Source organism: Citrus sinensis, chromosome 2 (assembly GCF_022201045.2).
Source record: "Citrus sinensis cultivar Valencia sweet orange chromosome 2, DVS_A1.0, whole genome shotgun sequence".
NCBI classification, from domain to species: Eukaryota; Viridiplantae; Streptophyta; class Magnoliopsida; order Sapindales; family Rutaceae; genus Citrus; species Citrus sinensis.
In genome coordinates, this window is record NC_068557.1 from 1,948,661 (window position 1) to 1,969,264 (window position 20,604).

At 34.8% G+C, this 20,604-nt stretch overlaps 1 protein-coding gene, 1 long non-coding RNA gene and 1 other non-coding gene across 7 annotated transcripts; 1 reads left to right on the forward strand and 2 right to left on the reverse strand.

Moving 5' to 3' along the window:
- Positions 1 to 6,229: 6,229 nt before the first annotated feature.
- LOC112496669 (small nucleolar RNA R71) lies at positions 6,230 to 6,336 on the reverse strand. The gene has a single exon (XR_003063193.2). It is a non-coding gene; the product is annotated as a small nucleolar RNA R71 (small nucleolar RNA).
- Positions 6,337 to 14,333: 7,997 nt separating this feature from the next.
- LOC112496324 (uncharacterized) lies at positions 14,334 to 15,761 on the forward strand. Its single transcript, XM_025093651.2, has 3 exons — positions 14,334 to 14,777; positions 14,870 to 15,055; positions 15,215 to 15,761. Exons 1-3 carry the CDS (start codon positions 14,760 to 14,762, stop codon positions 15,404 to 15,406), a joined length of 396 nt encoding a protein of 131 aa, XP_024949419.1. The 5' UTR covers positions 14,334 to 14,759; the 3' UTR covers positions 15,407 to 15,761.
- Positions 15,762 to 15,858: 97 nt separating this feature from the next.
- LOC102619083 (uncharacterized) lies at positions 15,859 to 20,420 on the reverse strand. 5 transcript variants are annotated; one of them, XR_372503.4, is made up of 7 exons: positions 20,081 to 20,411; positions 18,775 to 18,801; positions 18,030 to 18,208; positions 17,009 to 17,399; positions 16,556 to 16,893; positions 16,296 to 16,478; positions 15,859 to 16,181 (listed from the first exon to the last, which is right to left on the reverse strand). It is a non-coding gene; the product is annotated as an uncharacterized LOC102619083 (long non-coding RNA). The 5 variants fall into 5 exon arrangements; XR_372504.4 differs by having other exon boundaries at positions 18,769 to 18,801; XR_003062858.2 differs by having other exon boundaries at positions 18,030 to 18,801; positions 20,081 to 20,420.
- Positions 20,421 to 20,604: the final 184 nt, after the last annotated feature.

Consider the following 20,604-nt stretch of genomic DNA (forward strand, 5'->3'; position numbering starts at 1 on the left):
CCAGAGAAGAAGGAATAGAACCATACAAATTATTATGACACAAGACAAGCATATTAATAAGACTTAACTGACCTATTTCTTGTGGAATTAAGCCATGCAACTAATTCACATCAATGTAAAGTGTCCTCAACTGATTTAGACGACCAATTTTTGGTGGTATTACCCCAGATAATTGATTACTGCCTAGATTAAGATTTTGAAGCTTGGAGAGATTGCCGATTTAAGGAGGGATGATACCAAAGAATAAATTGAAGCTAAAGTTAAGATGGACAAGTTGAGGAAAAGATGAGAATGCAAATTCTTGAAGATTTAAACCCATAGAGCTGAGGCCAATGTTGATGACTCGTCCAGCTTGGTTGCAAGAAATTCCAACCCAACCACAATGGCTAATTTCAGTTTTTTAGTGTGAAGGAACATTGCTTGCATTATCAGGATGAAGTGTCCATGATGACAACAAAGAGATATTTTTGTTTTGAAGACTTCTTTTCCATTTTAGAAGAGCAAATGTTTCTTTAGAAGAATCAGAGGCCATGCTATGGGTGAAAATTAACAGAATAGAAAGAATGATCATTGTATTCTGGATACCTATATACAGCCGAGGAATAAGTCTTTTATGGTCAACCGCTGGAACAAACATGGTGAAGTGAAATGGGCCTGGATCAGGGCTATTTAGAATCCAAAACAGAACAATATCAATTCACACACCAACACATTTTGAGGAGTCCAATTTTTAGGAGCAATGAACTAAAATTTTTTTCTTCAAAAGAGAGAGTGGTTACAGTCTACCTATAAATTAATGTATCTTTGTAATACAGTTCGGATCTGGAGCCCCATCCTTACAGACTTCTAGGGTATAAATCCAATGTAATCCAGTGATGTCAGATGATATCTGAAACCATCAAGATTTGGTTCTCTAAATTGCCATATAATAATTTTTGGTTCGGAATCTTAAAATGCAGGAGAAGTTCAGGAAAATTTTAAAACCATGGAGTTTTAGAAGTTTAAAATTTAAATCGTTTAAACTACACGGTTTATGCGTTTTCTCAGACGTTCTCGCACTTTAAAATTTCGAATTGGAACATTTATATATATATACATATACATATACATATATGTATATGGGGATTTTTCGTTGCTATGCGAATTCTTAAGGCCTTCTACTGCTCGTGGCGAGGATAGTCCATTTTTGAAGATTACGCGGCGGGACCGACACAACAAAGCGATTCAGTCTTTTCTGGTAATTTCCTACTTATTTTATCTCTATTTTCCTTACAGTTTTTCTTCAAAGCAAACAATTTGTTTTATGGATCAATGAACCTAAAAGAAAGAATTGTTTGCCTTGAAGAAAAACTGTAAGGAAAATAGAGATAAAATAAGTAGCAAATTAGAAATGTAAGTTATAATCAAGTAAAATTTATTCACTGATCTATTTAATCTTATTATTTTGTTATTTATATTCATTACGAAAAGTCTGATTGTAAGTTGTAATAAATGTGAGTTACAAAAACCCTGGTCAAATGTACTATTATTGTTTCTATATATATTTATAGTAAGCTATACTCTACAGTCTACAGTACATTCTGGAAGGTTTTAATCGTTATGCCGAACAGCTGAAATTTAAAAATAATAAATGCGTCACTTGTCACTTAATAATTTCATATTAAGAATTTTTTATTTTTAAAACAAATTGCTTTGATTCTTTTGGTGGGTGCATACTAGACCAGTGCAAAGTGGTCAAAACATTTTCGCCGTAATTAAATTTATTTTCACTTTGTTTTTCTGTCTAGTGGCTGGCTAAGCATGCTTATATGGAGTCAATAATTTTATCTCAGATAATATTCATTCTTTCTTGTTATAGAAGCAATTTTACAAAAGCATGTCAAAAAGAGCTGCGCCGCACGGACAATCGACTAGTTATCATTCATGTGAGAGAACTCAAAAGAATATATATGGCTATAAATGAGGTTGTATTGTACAAATTCGTAATGGAATAGGTGAATAATAATAAAAATAAATTATAAAGATATGATGTGTTTTTTCATGCAACCAGTATTGTCGTCATTTATCAGGTTATTACATGTAAAAAAAAAGAAAAAGATATGGCTCTTATTATTATTGAAACTACTATTGCTATAATATCATTTGACGAAATTATTAATAAAGACATATATCAATATTTGATAAATTTATTTTATATATTTAGACAAATGCTACGTTGGAGCAACTCCAACATAAAACAAATTCTAAAATTATTAAATGTTTGTAGTTGAATCTGAAATAATTGTAACAACATACATCTAATAATTTTAAAAATTACGCTATCTTAAATCTACTCTAAGATAGCCGAACCATATATTTAATGGAGATGGCTACCTCATAAATTATGTAAATTAGGTCCCTTAATGAAAGTGGAGTGTGGCGACTTGGGCCCACCTCCATTTCATTTGCTTTCGGTCGGCGTACCTTGCATAATTTACAAGTGGCATTTTCCCCTATATTTTAGATATCGCTAGATTGAACTTTTTTGGGCGGTTGTCAAGTGGCATTTTCTTCTCTTTATTTGACAGAAAAATTTACAATGGTCTCGACGGCTTCAGAGTTGAGAGGATGGTCGGTGTAGGGGCCCAGCGCCAGCCCAGTGGGGCCCATGTAGCAACTGCGTCAGCTGCAAGGAGTGCGAGCATTTCAAGGTTTGAGGAATTCTATTAGGGACGGTAAAATTCTTCACGGGTTTGGGGTCTTATGGAGCTTCATTGTAAATAAAAAAAATTTTAAATAATTTTTGAAGAATGGGGTGGGGAGTGAGAGGAAAATAGTTTTCAAATTCTTAATGGGGTGGGGTTGAGTTTTGCACTCCCCACCTCAATCCTCATTATATATAAATATATTTTTAATTATTATTTAATAATTTTAATTTTATCAATTATAATGTCAATTAATAATTTTTTTAATTTTTATGCAATACAAACATGATATAAATGAAAGAAAACCCTACAATATTTTTCAACTCTGAAACATTATTATATTTTCTTTTCTCTTTTAAGATGCTACGCTCTTTTAATATCATTTTAAGATATTATTTCAAACTTTTAGATTTTTTTAAAAGAATTTAAATACTTTATAATATGGTGATGATTTTATTTTAAGTCTCTAATTTTTAATTTACTGAAATCATGTGTTTATACCTAATATAAAATAGATAAATGAGGAATGGGGTGAGGATGGGAAAATCATTCCCCACATGAGGATTCCCCATCTCCACCCCACTAAATTTATTGGGGAACGAGGTGGGGAATGAAGGTAAAAATTTCTAACCGGGTGGGGAATGTGGTAGGCCTCCCCACCCTCACCCCACCCCACCCCACCCCACCCTATTGCCATCCCTAAATTCTATTCAATCATTTTTGTGTAAAAAACAATATATTAAGAAATAAGCAGTTTATATATATTTTTCTAATCACTATCTATGATCTTAAATTTTAAGCCTTTAAAAAAATAGAAAAAAGAGATTTGAGGATAAAACTTCACTCACATAGTCGCATGTGGTGGAAATGTTTTAATTGTGTTCTCAAATAGATTAATGAGTTGAATTTTTGATAATTCGAATTCAATCTATTAATTAATCGAATCGAAATATCACAATTTAGATTTGAGCAATTTAATAAATGAATATTTGATCTGGTTCATTTGGATTGTTATAAATAAAATTAATAAATGAATCAAATTGAATTTAGAGCCAAGTTGATTCGTTAAGTTCGGATTTGAAGAAAACTTGTGTTAGAGTAACTAGTTTCATACTTAGATTTAAGTGACCTATTTCTGGTGGAATTGAGGCACGTAACTGATTCACATCAAAGTAAAGTATTCTTAACTGATTTAGATGGCCAATTTCTGGTGGTATTATCGTAGATGATTGATTGCCACCTGGATCAAGATACAAAAGTTTGGGGAGGTTATCGATTTGAGGGGTAATGATACCAAATAGCATATTGAAGCTTAGGTTAAGATGTGTAAGATTAGGGAAGGATGAGAATGAAAAAATTATTAGAAAATTATTCACTGACCACTTAATTTTTCACATTTTATAAAAAATACACAAATCTTCTTCTTTTTTTTTTTTGCAGCAATTTACATGAAGTTTACAAAGTTATCATTGTTCCACTTCCGTCATGACCTCGTTAGAATATTGCTGACATCAGAAGGCTAAATTTGTCATTTGAACCAAACACACTAAAACGATGACGTATTCCTCTTGCAAGAACGAACACCAATTTTTGGTGCGTTGGTGGTACCCTTAATACACAGATTGAACCCAAAAAAGAAAAACATACTCAAATCAAAATTTCAAGAACTCAAATCATTTCGAGGATAATATTTGAAGGATTATTTCCATTGGGCATCATAGTAACAATGTTAGTGTTAGAGTGCAATTTATGCACTAGTTTTGCATTGTTTACTTCTCTTAATATCGATGTTTTGTACTTAATAATAATGTTTTACTTGTGTTTTACTTTTGTAGGTGCAATTCTATTGATTGATGATAAAATTGAGCTAAAAGATGATGTTTAAGGAGGATTGTTCTCTTGGAGAAATTTCTGAGCGTCAGAAGAACTTTGTTGATAAGGCGTGGGCGCGTGCTGTCAACTGCGGACCTGCAGTTTTTAGTTTAACGTGTTTTGTATTTTTGGTTATTTTTGTAATTACGAATTTAATATTTCAGATATTAGTATTTTATTTTAAATAGAATTCTAAAAGAGAAGAGAGAGAGAGTATTTAAGAGAGGAATCTATTGTGAAAAAGGGGGGATTGAGGGATTGGAGAAAAAGAAACCCTAGATCTAATTTTTCTCTTCTCTCTATGAGGAACTAAACCCATTTTTCTGGTTGAAGGTTAATGAAGCTTTGATTCATCACTACTGTGAGATATTTCTTGTGCTTTAATTGTTTTATTACTTTTTGGGTATTTGTTTATTCTCTGTATTATTTTCATGATTATGTTTGTTAATTAGGTAATTGGCCACTATTTTATTATCAACTTAATCTATTGTCAATTAAAGGATTCATCGTATGAAGAATTTAATGTTTGTGACAAATAACATAGCAGAGAGTTGTGTTGTGAGAATAAACAATCTAATTTAAATGAATCATCATATGTGTTGATTAGGATTTGGGTCTCTCTGATTTTTCAGGCTGTCAATTGATTAAATTCTATGATCGTATCTAGGGTTGTCTATTGATTAGGGAAATAACCAACGGTCGTACCTTGGTTATCGACTAGTTAAGGAGAGATTGGCTATTAGAGGGTCTCAGTAGCTATAACCGGTCTATTCATGAGTAATAATAATCTATATTTGAATCAATGATCAGTAGTCGAATCAAACTGAGTTAATTCCTTCAACCAGAGCTTTCTCCAATTTGAATTACAACTTTAATTTGCATTCTTGTTATTTTAATTTGATTTTTATTATTGTCAACAATTCCCTTATTTTACGTTTTACGTTTCAAAAGGATTTAATTAATTACCGATCTCTGTGGACACGACCCTGCTCAATCACTATACACAATTTATTTAGAGTAGGAATTTATTTTTGTTGGCTTCGACAACCATCAAATTTTGGCGCCGTTGCCGGGGATTGGTGTCATTTATTTAATCCTTTTTACGTTTTACTTGGTGTATGGTTCGTTCTTCTCGTACAGGTACACTTTCGTTTGATCCTGAAATTGAGAAGACAGCTCGCCAGCTGAGACAGCAGACTAAGCGAGCTAAGCAACGATCCTCGTCGCCTTTGCTTTTTGAAACAGATACGGTGCCTAATTTAGTTGAATTATCTAGCGATTCGGAAGAACAAGTGATGGATAGACCTGCACCCGTAGAAAGAACTCTTAGAGAGTTAGCTGAACCAGACTTGAATCAGCAACCACTCTGCATTCAATATGTAGATTTGGAGGTAAATTTTGAATTAAAGTCTGGTCTTATTCATTTATTACCCAAGTTTCATGGTTTTGCAGGTGAAGATCCTCATAAACATCTTAAGGAGTTTCATGTTGTGTGCTCAAGTATGAGACCACAAGGCGTGACTGAAGAGCAGATTAAGCTGCGTGCTTTTCCGTTCTCTGTAGATGGGCTAGCTAAAGATTGGTTGTATTACTTGCCTCCTGGATCGATTACAACGTGGAATGATTTGAAGAAGCAGTTCCTCGAGAAGTACTTTCCTGCTTCAAGAGCTGCTAACATCAGAAAAGACATTTGTGGGATCAGACAACTTCCTGGGGAGACTTTGTATGAGTATTGGGAGCGATTCAAACAATTGTGTGCCAGTTGTCCTCAGCATCAGATTTCTGATCAACTTCTTATTCAATATTTTTACGAAGGACTGTCATTGATGGATAGGAGTATGATAGATGCTGCTAGTGGAGGCGTGTTGGTGAACAAGACCCCTACTCAAGCAAGGGAGTTGATATCAAATATGGCTGCCAACGCACAACAATTTGGCAGCAGGCAAGATCCCATTTTAAGGAAGGTGAATGAGGGAAATATTTCTTCTGTTAAGCAACGTTTAGATAAACTTACTTCTCTTGTGGAAAAGTATGTTGTAGGTAATGTGCAACATGTGAAGACTTGTGGTATTTGTTACAATATGGGTCATTCAACTGATATGTGTCCTACACTTCAAGAAGAACCCATTGAACAAGCTAATGCAGTTGGAGGATTTCCAGGCATGCCTCAGAGGAGGTATGATCCTTATGCACAAACATACAATCCGAGATGGAAGGATCATCCCAACTTCAGCTATGGAGTTAGGCCGTCAGGATTCCCACAACAGTATCCACCAAGACAACCAACACCTCCACAATCAAACTCTAAGTCAGGTATATCTCTTGAAGAAATTGTTAAATCACTTGCAACTAACACTCAACAATTTCAGCAGGCAACTACAATAAGCATTCAGAACTTGGAGAACCAAATGAGTCAATTGGCGACTACAGTGAGCCGTCTGGAGTCTCAAGTATTAGGGAGATTGCCTTCACAATCTGAGGTGAATCCAAAGCAAAACGTTAGTGCTGTCATCGTTAGAAGTGGGACGGAGTTGCAAGAGCCTAGTAAGAAAGTGACAAAGCATGTAGAGGATGAGCTTGAGAAGAATGAATTGATGCCTAAATCTCAAGATGCGCAACCCACCAGAGCGAAACCCCTACCTATTGTGATACCTCCTCCTTTTCCAAGCCGGTTTGCAAAATCCAAGAAGGAGGAACAAGAGAAAGACATCCTTGAGACATTTCGCAAGGTTGAGGTAAATATTCCTTTATTAGATGCTATAAAACAAATACCTCGATATGCTAAAGTCCTTAAGGAACTATGCACCTCTAAGAGAAAATTAAGAGGAGATGAAAAAGTTCATAGGGGGGAGAATGTTTCAGCAGTTTTCCAAAAGAAACTACCTCCTAAGTGCAAGGATCCAGGTATGTTTACTATCCCTTGTAAAATTGGTAGTGTTAGAGTTGAAAAGGCTATGTTAGATCTAGGAGCTTCTATTAATGTCATGCCTCGTTCCATTTATTCATCTTTGAATGTTGGTCCATTAAAAGAAACTGGCGTGATAATTCAACTAGCTGATAGGTCTAATGCATATCCTGATGGGGTATTAGAAGATGTCTTAGTACAAGTTAATGAGTTGGTTTTTCCTACTGATTTTTATGTACTTGATATGGAAGATGATAACTCCTCTAATTCTGTCCCAATTTTGCTAGGAAGACATTTTCTTAAGACTGCTAGGACTAAAATGGATATACATAAAGGGACTCTCACTATGGAGTTTGATGGAGAGGTTATAGAATTCAATATGAATGATGCCATGAAATATCCTAGTGAGGAACATTCGGTATTTTCTGTGGATGTTATTAACCCTATAGTGCAGGAAGTTTGTTACAAGGAAAAAACGAAGACATTTCATGATAGAATGATTTTGAGAAAGGAGTTCTCTGTTGGTCAAAAAGTTCTTCTTTTTCATTTTAAGCTTAAACTTTTTCCGGGTAAATTACGATCTTGCTGGGTTGGACCTTTTATTGTTACTAATGTTTTTCCTCATGGTGCAGTTGAGATTCGGAGTCCGACCTCTGACAAAGTTTTTAAGGTTAATGGTCATCGCTTAAAACCTTTTTATGAAGGTTTTTCGGTGAATATTGTGGAGGATGTGGCTCTCGAGAGTCTCAATTATGGAGATTGATGCATAAATGTGTCTAGCCAAAGACATAAAACAAAGGCGCTTTTTTGGGAGGCAACCCAAATGATTTGTTTATTTTGGTTTTTGTTATATCTTCTTTTAATTTTGATTCAAAAAAAAAAATTTTGCTTATTTTGGTCAGAAGAAAATTTTTGATAAGGCATGCCCACGTCTTAGCTAATAAGTACTTCTGTAATTTTTAAAGTAACATAGTTTTAAGGCGTGCGCACGTACTTAATAGAAAAGTACTTCTGAAATTTAATGTGTTTGCTTATTTTGGTCAGAAGAAAATTTTTTATAAGGCGTGCCCACGTACTTATTAGAAAAGTACTTCTGAAATTTTTAGTGTCTCAAAGTGATTCATCACTAAAAAAAAAAAAAAAAAAAAAAAACCAAAAATAAAAAATCACTGTTCACAAAATCCATAATTTTCCAGAACTTGTTTTCTTCTCCAGCCGCTTGCAGCACACTAGCAGCAAACCAGCCCGCCGGAAAACGCACCATCCCGTGAGCGCAGAACCAGCATCCCGTGTCTCGCAGCCCAGCAGCGCGCAACGAAGTCCCACCAGCGAAAGCAGCCGCGCAACCAGCAGCAGCAGACGAGTACGCCCAGAACCAGCAGCAAGCTCCAGCATCCCCAGCAGCGCAGCGCGCAACGTAAGCCCCAGCCCGCGCGCGCAGCGCGAATCAGCCCCAGTCGCCGCGCACAGCATCGCGCACCGCAACCAGCAGCAGTGCGAATCAGCCTCAGCGCAGCACATCAGTCCCGCGCGCGCAGCGCAACAGATCCGCAACGCTGACCCGCAACGCGAACTGGCTCTAGCGCGCAACAGCCCCACGCGCGCAACACAGCAACGAACCAGCACCCGCAAAGCAAGCCTCAGCAGCGCGCACAACCAGCCCCAACTCGCGCAATAAGCTCCAGCCGAGCAGCAAGCGCAACACAACCAGCCTACGCCCTGTATTCCAGCCGGGTAAATCGAAATCCGTGAGTGCAATTATTGTAACAATGCTGAAGAGGAAAGCATCTACTTCCAAGTCGTCGAAAAAGACACCCGTCGCAAAGAAATCTAAGATTGCCGCTCCCACTACGGTTCCATGGAACATAATTTCATATTCACGCCAAGCCGTGAGACAAAGATCGAAGCATGGAAAAGGCATGAGTGTTTTGCCACTTGCGGAATCCAATCTCGGAGGGTGCCTCGCATTCGCGACTCAACAAGAGAAAGAGAGGTACAAAGATATTTCCACGCGCAAAATACTTCCAGCTAAGTATATTCATTACCCGACTCTTGAAAAATTAAATGTTAAAGATAATTTTGATTCTTTGATAGATAAGATTGGGTTGCGTAAGTTTGTTGATGTTGATTGCTTGGGTTATATTGAGTTGATTAGGGAGTTTTATGCTACTTTTCAATTCACTATGCCGAATGATTTTACTTTGCATACCCCGGATGTCATTAAGTTTAGGTTAATGGGACGAAATTTTTCACACTCTATCACGGATTTTAACCTAGCTTTAGGATTCATTGATGATGATTATTCTACTAGTGATGAATATTTAGGAACTTGTGACTTTAGCGAAAATTTTGAGCCTTATGGTCTTTGGCTTAATTTATCTGTTGATCACAATGCCTATGACCCGAGTAAATCAAAGAGTTCTTTCTTACGTGATCGTGTTTTGAAATGTGTGCATCGATTCTTAGCATATAATTTTTTAGGCAAGAAAGATCACTCAGGAATTTTCTCTAAAACTGAATTTTATTTTATCTGGTGCATGTTAAATGATGTGAGGCCTAATTTATGTTTTTGGTTAGCGGATCAATTTCAAAGTGTGCTTAAACGGTATAGGACTTTATTTCTTGGTCCATACATTACTCTGTTAGCTATAAACCTATGTGTGCTTGATCCTGACAATAATGATTTGCATCCTGCTTGCAAAAAGGAATTTTTGGATATGTCTGTGTTTGAAAGAACAGGTGTGGTCGAATTCAAGGAGGGGAGATTTCAGTTTACTGAACCAGGACCCACTCAACTTCCGAAGAAGCTTTATGCTAGGAGTGATGCTACCTCTGATGACGAGTTTGACGATGACACTGTTGCCCCGCCAACTATTCCTTCTACATCCGCACCACCTTTGAGCATTCAGTTAGAGAAAATGGAGCACAAGTTGAACAAAATGGAGCAGAATTTGGCCGCATACTTCGAGAGTGTGGGATTTACCCCACCATTTCCGCCAAGCCCATAGACGTTATGTGGATCAAAGCTCACAATTCAGGGAAGTTTCTTTTTGCCCTTAAACTTTTATCCTTACGCTTTAATTTTTATGTGAGCTTTGATTATCTTACATTGGGGACAATGTAAGTTCTTGGTGTGGGGGAGGGATTTTTGCATTATTGATGTCTGGAAGTAGTATTTTCACTCTACTCATTTATTTTCACTCTACTCATCCTTAAATGATTTTGGAGTTAGTATGCTTTATATATTATTATTTTATCTTTTCTTTTCTTTCTCACTACTTTTTTTTCCCATCTATCTCAAATTATTTACATCTATTTTTTTTCCTATCATACTCTTTCATCACTCACATTTTATCTTTCATTTTTTTTTACTACATACATCTTTCTCGCTTATTATCATTTTTACCTTTCCTTTTATATCTCATTCATACCTTCATCTCATTCTACACCACTATTGATGATTGATTCATTTGAAGAGTGTACATGATTTGATGGCAAATTTACCAACTTTGTGAGGATTTGAGCCTATGAGCAACCACTTTGCTCTAATTATTTTTGTTATGTGAATATCAATCCTAGTTTGTTTATTCTAGAACTTGCTTTATTATGCATGTTGAAGCCACATTACGGGATTTTATGCATTAAAATGATAAGGGCAAATCATTTACCATTTTTCTATTCTCGCATTTTCCTTTTTCTTTACTCGAAGACCTTTATTTGCTACCTTTGTTTGAGCCTTAACCATTACCCATCTAATTCTCTCCGTCTACTTAACCATTTTTCTTCTTTTTGAGCCTCAATTTAAGGAGATTTTTGGACTCATTGTATGGATATATTTTGTTGCTTTTTCTACCTTGTATTAAAGTTTCTCAATTAGATCAACAAGCATTATGCTTGAATTCAATTCGAAAAAAAAAAACAAACAAAAAAAATGAAAAAAAAAATCGAAAAAGAAAAGAAAAAAAATCGAAAAAAAATCGAAAAAACAAAAAAATGTTTACATTCTTGGTGACTTGAGTAGAAATAAGCATTTTGATATCATAAGTTCATGCAATGAGTTCATTCTTCTCATTTTGATCTCTTTTTCTTTCGTAAACCTTTCTTTTTCATTTAACTCATTTAACCCCATTACAACCCTTTTAAGACCCTTAGATTTTTGCATTTTATTCATGTTTTGTGGATTGAGATGTGATTTATGAGCAAGCTTATGGTAATAGCATTCTTTGATTTGATTTGAGTGGATAAATGACACCTTAAACACTTTGAGTGCATGGAGTGAAGTTATTGAGAGGGCTATTACATCTTGTTGCACTTGAATTTTGAATGGATCTTCTTGGTGGTTGAATGTTCTTATTCTATCTTATGAGATTCTATGCTTTAAAATCCTTGTCTCTCGAATGTTGATCGACTTAATTTCTTGAGGTATGCTTACTTAAAATTATTTTTGGATGAGTTGAGATGAGAATTGAGTGGAGATTTGGGATTAATCTTGAGTTATATGCTTGAGGACAAGCATCATCTTGGTGTGGGGGAATTTGTTAGAGTGCAATTTATGCACTAGTTTTGCATTGTTTACTTCCCTTAATATCGATGTTTTGCACTTAATAATAATGTTTTACTTGTGTTTTACTTTTGTAGGTGCAATTCTATTGATTGATGATAAAATTGAGCTAAAAGATGATGTTTAAGGAGGATTGTTCTCTTGGAGAAATTTCTGAGCGTCAGAAGAACTTTGTTGATAAGGCGTGGGCGCGTGCTGTCAACTACGGACCTGCAGTTTTTAGTTTAACGTGTTTTGTATTTTTGGTTATTTTTGTAATTACGAATTTAATATTTCAGATATTAGTATTTTATTTTAAATAGAATTCTAAAAGAGAAGAGAGAGAGAGTATTTAAGAGAGGAATCTATTGTGAAAAAGGGGGGATTGAGGGATTGGAGAAAAAGAAACCCTAGATCTAATTTTTCTCTTCTCTCTATGAGGAACTAAACCCATTTTTCTGGTTGAAGGTTAATGAAGCTTTGATTCATCACTATTGTGAGATCTTTCTTGTGCTTTAATTGTTTTATTACTTTTTGGGTATTTGTTTATTCTCTGAATTATTTTCATGATTATGTTTGTTAATTAGGTAATTGGCCACTATTTTATTATCAACTTAATCTATTGTCAATTAAAGGATTCATCGTATGAAGAATTTAATGTTTGTGACAAATAACATAGCAGAGAGTTGTGTTGTGAGAATAAACAATCTAATTTAAATGAATCATCATATGTGTTGATTAGGATTTGGGTCTCTCTGGTTTTTCAGGCTGTCAATTGATTAAATTCTATGATCGTATCTAGAGTTGTCTATTGATTAGGGAAATAACCAACGGTCGTACCTTGGTTATCGACTAGTTAAGGAGAGATTGGCTATTAGAGGGTCTCAGTAGCTATAACCGGTCTATTCATGAGTAATAATAATCTATATTTGAATCAATGATCAGTAGTTGAATCAAGCTGAGTTAATTCCTTCAACCAGAGTTTTCTCCAATTTGAATTACAAATTTAATTTGCATTCTTGTTATTTTAATTTGATTTTTATTATTGTCAACAATTCCTCTATTTTACGTTTTACGTTTCAAAAGGATTTAATTAATTACCGATCTCTGTGGATACGACCCTGCTCAATCACTATACACAATTTATTTAGAGTAGGAATTTATTTTTGTTGGCTTCGACAACCATCAGTTAGCAATTGCAAGAAATGCGCAGTATCACATCCACAAAGCCGCTCACGGACGCTTGAAGCACATTGCTAATGATATGTGGGACATGGCGATGGAGAGAAGGGATAAGAAGCTTATCGAACAGCTCTTCAACACTTCCTCGAATTAGATGTTGACTCGCCTTTCTAGAAGCTTTGCCAGTGATATTCTAGCTTTGCTTATGAAGACTCAAGCAAATGCAATATGTTCATTTTCTTATCTTTTGTACGTAAATCTACTTAAGCTTTTAACTTGTTTTCTGAAAAAAAAAATGTTTTGTCCAATCATGAATTTAGGAAATTGATTAAGGCTAATAAGTTTAGTGGAGAGCCCGCAACAGCAGCTGCAAACGATTTAGGTGGGAAAGAAGGAGGTATTTTAGGATGCTTCTTAACATTTGTTATCTAATTTATTTATTTATTATTTATTTATAAGATTTTTTGTTTGATAATTATTTATTTTTATATGCAACTTCTATTATCTAATTATTTAATATTATTTTAAAGATTTTTATTTGATAATTATTTATTATTTTAACATTTTTTTATAACTAAAAATCTTATTTTTAACTTGGATAAAATAATCATTTTAAATTTTATGAGTAAAATAATCATTTGATAAATATTCCGTTAAATATCCTAACTATCCTAATGGTGTTTAATGAGAGTGGAGTAGTGATTCACCTAGTAAACTTCTGGATTGTTGTAAAAAAAAAGAAAAAGAAGATTTATGTCGGTGGATAACTTCCTTTTTTGATTTTTGAGTTAGATGAACCGTTGGTCGTTGCAATTGTCCATGACGAGTTCGTTAACCGTTGTTTTCGGTATTGAAGATATTAAAAATTAAGAAAAAGGCGTTTTGCAGAAAGCGAGGCATAATTTTGTCATTTAGCTCGTGTGAATTCATCTATTATCATTTTCCTGACTTTTAAATTGTCGGTATACGGCAGATCAGCCTTGGTGCACAAGTTCTGCATTATTTATTTTCTGGCACCAGCAACTTGTTAGAGGCTCTTCCGACATGTAGTATCCCAGTTAGAGGATCGCCGCTTTTAAAAAGGTAATTATTACCTTATCCGCACCAACATATGAAGCGTACGTGTGACGTGGGCCAGGAGCTGGCGGACCCCAGGTAAACCATATTATGACCAGGTTTGGACCGTACGATCCAAAGATGAGAAGCATCAGCTGTTGACCTAACCGTACAAACCATGGTCTCCACTTGTAGTATCTCCAACACGGCTGGAGTAGATTATTACTAGAGTGGTTGAATGCACAGCAAACATCGTTTCTCCTTTTTGTCTTTTTATCCCTCTCCTCGTATTTCATTTTTGGCTTTTTATCCATCGCCGACGAATTACTACAAATCTTACTGTCTAGGAAACCAGAATTAGAAAAATACCTTGCTTTCAATCAAGACTTTGAGAGCACTAATTATCCAAAGTAATCTTGCTTTGATTAAAGTTCAAGCCTCAATTAGCGGTGCTTTGCTTTGCCTGTTCTTTTTTAGGTCTTGGAGAAATATTCTCTTTAAAAATACTTCTGTTTTAAACATGCTTCTGGATTGTAAGGTAAGGAGTTCTTCTTTCTTATCCGATTTAACAGATACGCTGTCATCACTTTTTCATTATATTTATTATTATTCCTCCTTTATAAGCTGCAGAGCAGGGATTGGCCCAGAGACAGACCTGCTGTTACCCCACAAGACGCACTGGCATTGTTTTCTTTTTCCTATTTTACTGAAATGGCCTCGGCAAACAAAAACGCTGGCGTAACCTTTGCGCTTGTTTTATGTCTTATTTTCGCTGCTCTAACCAACTCTTCTGGTTTTGTTGGGAACATCGCAGAGGTAACTAACTAATTCACTCGTTCCTCGCTTTGAACTTGCAGCTTTTGTTATATATGATTGGCGACTTCTTTTTTTAATTTTTTTTCTTCTTTAAATTTTTAGTTATATTTTTCTCTTTGTTTATTTTATTTATTTATCTGTGCTTTTGGGAATTGATAGGAGAACAGCGGCAGCGGCAACTGGACCGCCGCTTCTGGTGGAAGACCGGTCCAGTCAGATCCTGACACTTTTCTCCACCACAAAAGTCGCACTGAGAGCAGCAGCCGGGCCGCTGTCCCCGCTCCAAGACCGGTCCGATCAGGTTCCAACCCTTACCACCATAACGGCAATCGCACAGCATCTCAACCATGACTTTAAATCACATATTGGCGTGGGGGGTTGTTGTTGAGGCTTTGAGCTCATTGGTTCCATTTATCTGCCATCTAAATTCTAATCTTTCGAAAATTATAAATAAAATAAAAATTTATAATCAATATACGGTGGTTTGATCCTGTAATTTAGTGGCTGATCCTGTAAGTTAGTGGCTTATAGTTTAGCGAAAATGGCTTTAGCTACTACGGAATCTCGGGTGTGAATTGAGGAGGTTCCAAAAGAGATGTGTTAGTGTAATTGTTTGGCTTTTTTTTGGCAATGAAATCATTTCCCATAAAAAAAAAAAATAAATAAATAAATGCGTGGCATGAATTTTGATTTGTTCATGTGTATTGATTGTGATTGTGGATTTCGTGATGGGAGAGCTTTAAAGTATTTAATAATTGCAAAACGATTTTCAGAAAACGAAATTCGATAACGATGGCAGAAAATATTTTAAGGACAGTAAGGGCCTTCAATTATTGATTTGAAAACCATAAAAATCATTTAACAATCATTCCTTGGACCTGGGTCACATTCATCACGCATTCTTATCTGAGTAGTGATGTTTGACCCCGCAGTACATCTCAATCGTCATTAGCCTTGACTTTTGTATTAATTCCATTAATTCCTAACATTAACTCCATCATCACTGACCCTTCTTCAATTATCCAAGTAAAGAGGGTTTTGTTTTAATAACCATCGCGAGTAGACAGTTCAGGAAACTCGACTCCTGGCAATTCTTCTAATTATTTCAAATTCCTAGCCCAGTTATCTGATTACAAATTACAATGGGAGAAAACATGCTAGTGTTAGCTTTTGAACAACCCACACTGAAATCATCTTAACACATTTATAATTTAAAATTATTTAGAAAAAGTAAAATTACCTAAAAAGTGGAAACTCAGGTAAAGAACTGCTATTTGCAAAGTGCTTGCACATCAGAGCCATGGAATAGGATGAATTTCTCTTCAAAAGCTCGAAGGCCATAAGTCCATCTACATCACATGGTAAGTGTCCCTTTGACCATGAAGTTCATACTCCAATCTCTCATCAAATCCGTCCTTCATATCTGTAGTTCAATTCAAAGAATTAGTTTAAAATCTGATTTGTGGCAGGAACTAGTGATGAATAGCTCGTTGATCATACCTTGGCTGCTAACATGTGGAAAGGACTTAAATCTTTGTTGTAGCACCACTCGCCCAACATTCTTAACTGTCTAGATTGCAAGTTCAGTGACAGTTGTCCCATAATATCAACAGAGTAGAACAAGAAAATGTCAAGAGTATGCAAAGAGCTTTTGCAATGCAGCAGGATGTCCAATTGTTACAGGATCATCCATGTATTCACCGAAATAATAAAAGCCAATTGGTAAATGCTCTGGTCCCGCAATCTTTAACACAGTGGTGTAGTAGTCAAATTGTCTGTACTTTAGCTGAATAACTCCTTTTCGAGCTCATCCACATCCATTACTTCAGTTTCCGATTCTGCATTCAGAAATGTACAGTTTGACAAAACAGAAGGAAGAAAGAGTATTTAAGGATTTCTACCAATAAAATCAACAAACAACTAGACTTTGAGTTGGTGATCCGTAAATTTTACCATTTTTTATTGGAAAGGCTTCAGCCTCCACAGATGATGATCTTATCAAACTCCATTAACTCACATTCCCTAACAATTTTTTTTGACAACACTGGCACTAGTAGAGTCGTGCCCGATTGCTTGTGCTTCAGCCCTCAGTGTTGCTACTTCTATTGGAAGATATTTGCTGAGCTCCTGCCGCAAACTGGTGCATGGACCTTTAAAATGTCAAATTTGTCCAGCAATGGAAGGCTTGGTGAATTCATGAATGTAGGCATAAGGCATGTCTTTTGAACAAATTCATAGACAGAAGCGGTGTATCGATGAGCCACTGATTTGGGTACAGATTTTAATCCACAATCTTCAAAGTAAGTTGGGAGTTAAATCATCCACTGGATGGACCCCAATTGACCTGACAACAATAACAACACCATCATCATCATCATCATTTTTTTTGTGCATTTATAAAAAGTTTAATAGTATACAACATGCTAGTCATATTATATGTAGACATGCTATATAAACTAATATCCTCATATTATCAAGTTAACTCTATAGTGTTCAGTTTTATACTTCGTAACTAAATGAGACCTAAATCAACCTCAAGTTTGAACTATTAATGAACATATCGAGATGATCTGAGCTAAGCTCATATAATTAAATAAATTTAAGTAGATAAATTAGATATCTTATCAAGATCATCATACAATGTCTTTGCAAATTCTGTACTAGAAGCTCACCACATTGAATATTGCAAAACAAACAGATTTAATTAGAATGAAACATTTGGTAGTAGCAAATCATATCATATTGTCAGTTATGAAAAACTGTAAGTCAACGTAAAAAAAGGGGGACATAAATACAGGACGTAATTCTAAATGTGGAACAATTAGAGAGAGGAGGATAAGCAAATAAGAACAACTAGGTTGTCCTCGTTTTGTAGTTACTGCAAGCAGTTGTATTATTTCTTTATATGAGTTCTCACACTGCAAAACCAACGAAAAATGTATGTGTAAATAAAAATTATACCCTGACCACCTACCTTCTTAAGCCTCTAAAAAGAAGCAGACATTCTTTTTCCACAGAGACCCCACATATAAAGTATAAAACTCCACGCTTACCAGCAGCAAAAGTAATCTGAATTAAAAAAAACTTATTGTAACCAGGGCTCCAAGAAAGCGATGGGTGTCGTATTAAGAAGTAACAGAAAGTATGCTCCACCTTTACACAGGACAAACAAAAATTAATATAAGAAAAATTAGAAATCACATAGGAGAAAGTGTATCAAACCATGATGCAAAGCAGTAGTCCTACAAGCAACATTCACTAACAAAAATGAGAAATAATTTCTGAATTAGAAGCATAAGACATATTTAGCACAATGAATCACAGTAAAGAAAAGAGAACAAACATTCACCATCGAACAATAGTATTTCAAATAAAATGCTTGATGAAGTATGCAACTAATTTTCTACATCTCTAAGAATGAAAAGAGTTGAACTATCATGTGCATCACATAACCAAAACTTTACATAGTCAGATCAGAAAAAATAATATATGCATGGAATCTAAACAGCCTAAGCTGGATTCTAGTCTTTGTTTTTTTCCCAAAATTCTTCGATTGGTTTCTTTTCCACCAGTTGCTGAGTTACATTTTCTGTTTGTATACCAGTGTCATTCTTGGTTCTGCTTCCAATGGTTTACAGTACAAAAGAAGTCCAATTACTAAGCATAACGACTCATTTTAACGAGATCCATCCAGATAATATAGTACTCCTCACTTTTACCAGTCAAACATAATGCCCTGTAGAAACCTAGATAACAAAAAATCAAAAAGAAAAAAAGTGCTTAGAGCAGTACCAAATGATGAAGTAACGACTAGACAAGGTAAAGAAGTATCTACAAGTTCACCAAAGATGCCATCATTATCATTAGTATGTTCCCATCAAGATATTACAAACTTTGTCAATAAGAGATACAAGGAGGAGCAGGATTTGGCATAAAGAAATGATGTTTACAAAAATCTTTATTATAAATATGCAGCAATGCCACCTGCCCTTTCCTTTCATACATTTCATGCATTACTCAGTTTACTTGATTTATATTCAAAGACTAATACACCTTTTGACAGCTGGAAACAAAAATGGTGTTCTTTTGATTAGACTCATGAATTGCAATAGAGACCCTTACATTGCATTCTGGAACAATATATTGGTTAACTTTCTTCCTTTTGTTTTTTTTAAGTTGCCCTCAAATTAAATGTATTCCCAGTGAACTTGAACCCTTGACCTTTTGCTTTTAATGCTTGAGGCCAAACAATCAGGCTATCTGTTGGGGGTTCCTTCAGGATTTAATTATCTCTGGCTAATACAAATTCAAATGTATAACACAAGTGAACTTGTAAATAATCCAAACCTCATCTTGACTAGTCAAATTCCATCTAAGAGTGTCAAGTTGTTGCAAAGAAAGGTGCAGTAGTAGTCTACTTTCATCCTCTCTCAAGCCCACAAAGAGTGAAATAAATAAACAGAATTAGAATAGAAATGATACCTTAATGAATACCTATGATACATCCAAGTATTGATACGCGTAGAACACCATGACTGACGGTATTTCAAAACATGAGAGAATTGAAGTCTTTGCATAATCATGGGAAATCTCATATTCTATCTCTCTCTCTCTCTCTCTCTCTCACACACAAATAATTCTATTATCAAATATCAGAGCTGATATAATTCAACTGTGAGGTCATGGACGGCAAAGTTTCATTACAATGGAACAAACCCAAATAATCCAAGTAATCCTAATGGACATAATTGGGTCTGATCGGGTCAAATGCATTCATATCCTAGCTGTTCGGATTCGGACACCTAAACCTTGCTTTCCCCTCACAATCCATTTTCTTCACGATAATCTTAAAAATTCATTATTCTAGCAATCAATTTTAATGCTAAGATCCTTCAAAGATAATGAGTAGACTATTTACAATGGCTTGACTAATCTGTAAAACAGGTTTAAAAAATTCAACACAACTAAACATTTTATATATGAAAAGAAATGCAAAATAAGATTTGTCAAAGAAGAAAGAAACACCTCAGGAAACGCGGTAGTCGCATCAGCCATCATGCGTGTATTTTGTTCAATCCAATCAAGCTCCTCTTCTTCTACTGATTTCTTTCAATCGAACAACATGATGCATACGGTCAACTAATCAGTACAGATTAAAGAACGGGTGTTCAAGTTCCAATCAAACAATCGATCCAGTTCAAATCAATTCAAATTTTATCGGATTTACCTTTCTGATAAAAAATCTGGATTAGTTTATAAATTCATGTGAATTATAATTTTTTATGTATATCAATCCAACTAATTAGTTTTTATTTTCTTTATTTATTTTTTAAAAAAACTACATATCATTTTTAATTATTAATAATTAGAAGGTGTTTTTTTTTTAATTTAATCACATAAAAATAACTTAAATTAATTTAAAGTATTTATTTTTATAACTTAATTAGATTTTTTAAATAATTTTTACTTAATTAAATAAGTTAATTTTTTAGTTTTTTTCTGAATATAAAAATCTAAACCAACTCAGTTTTTTTTTTTTTGAAAAGAAC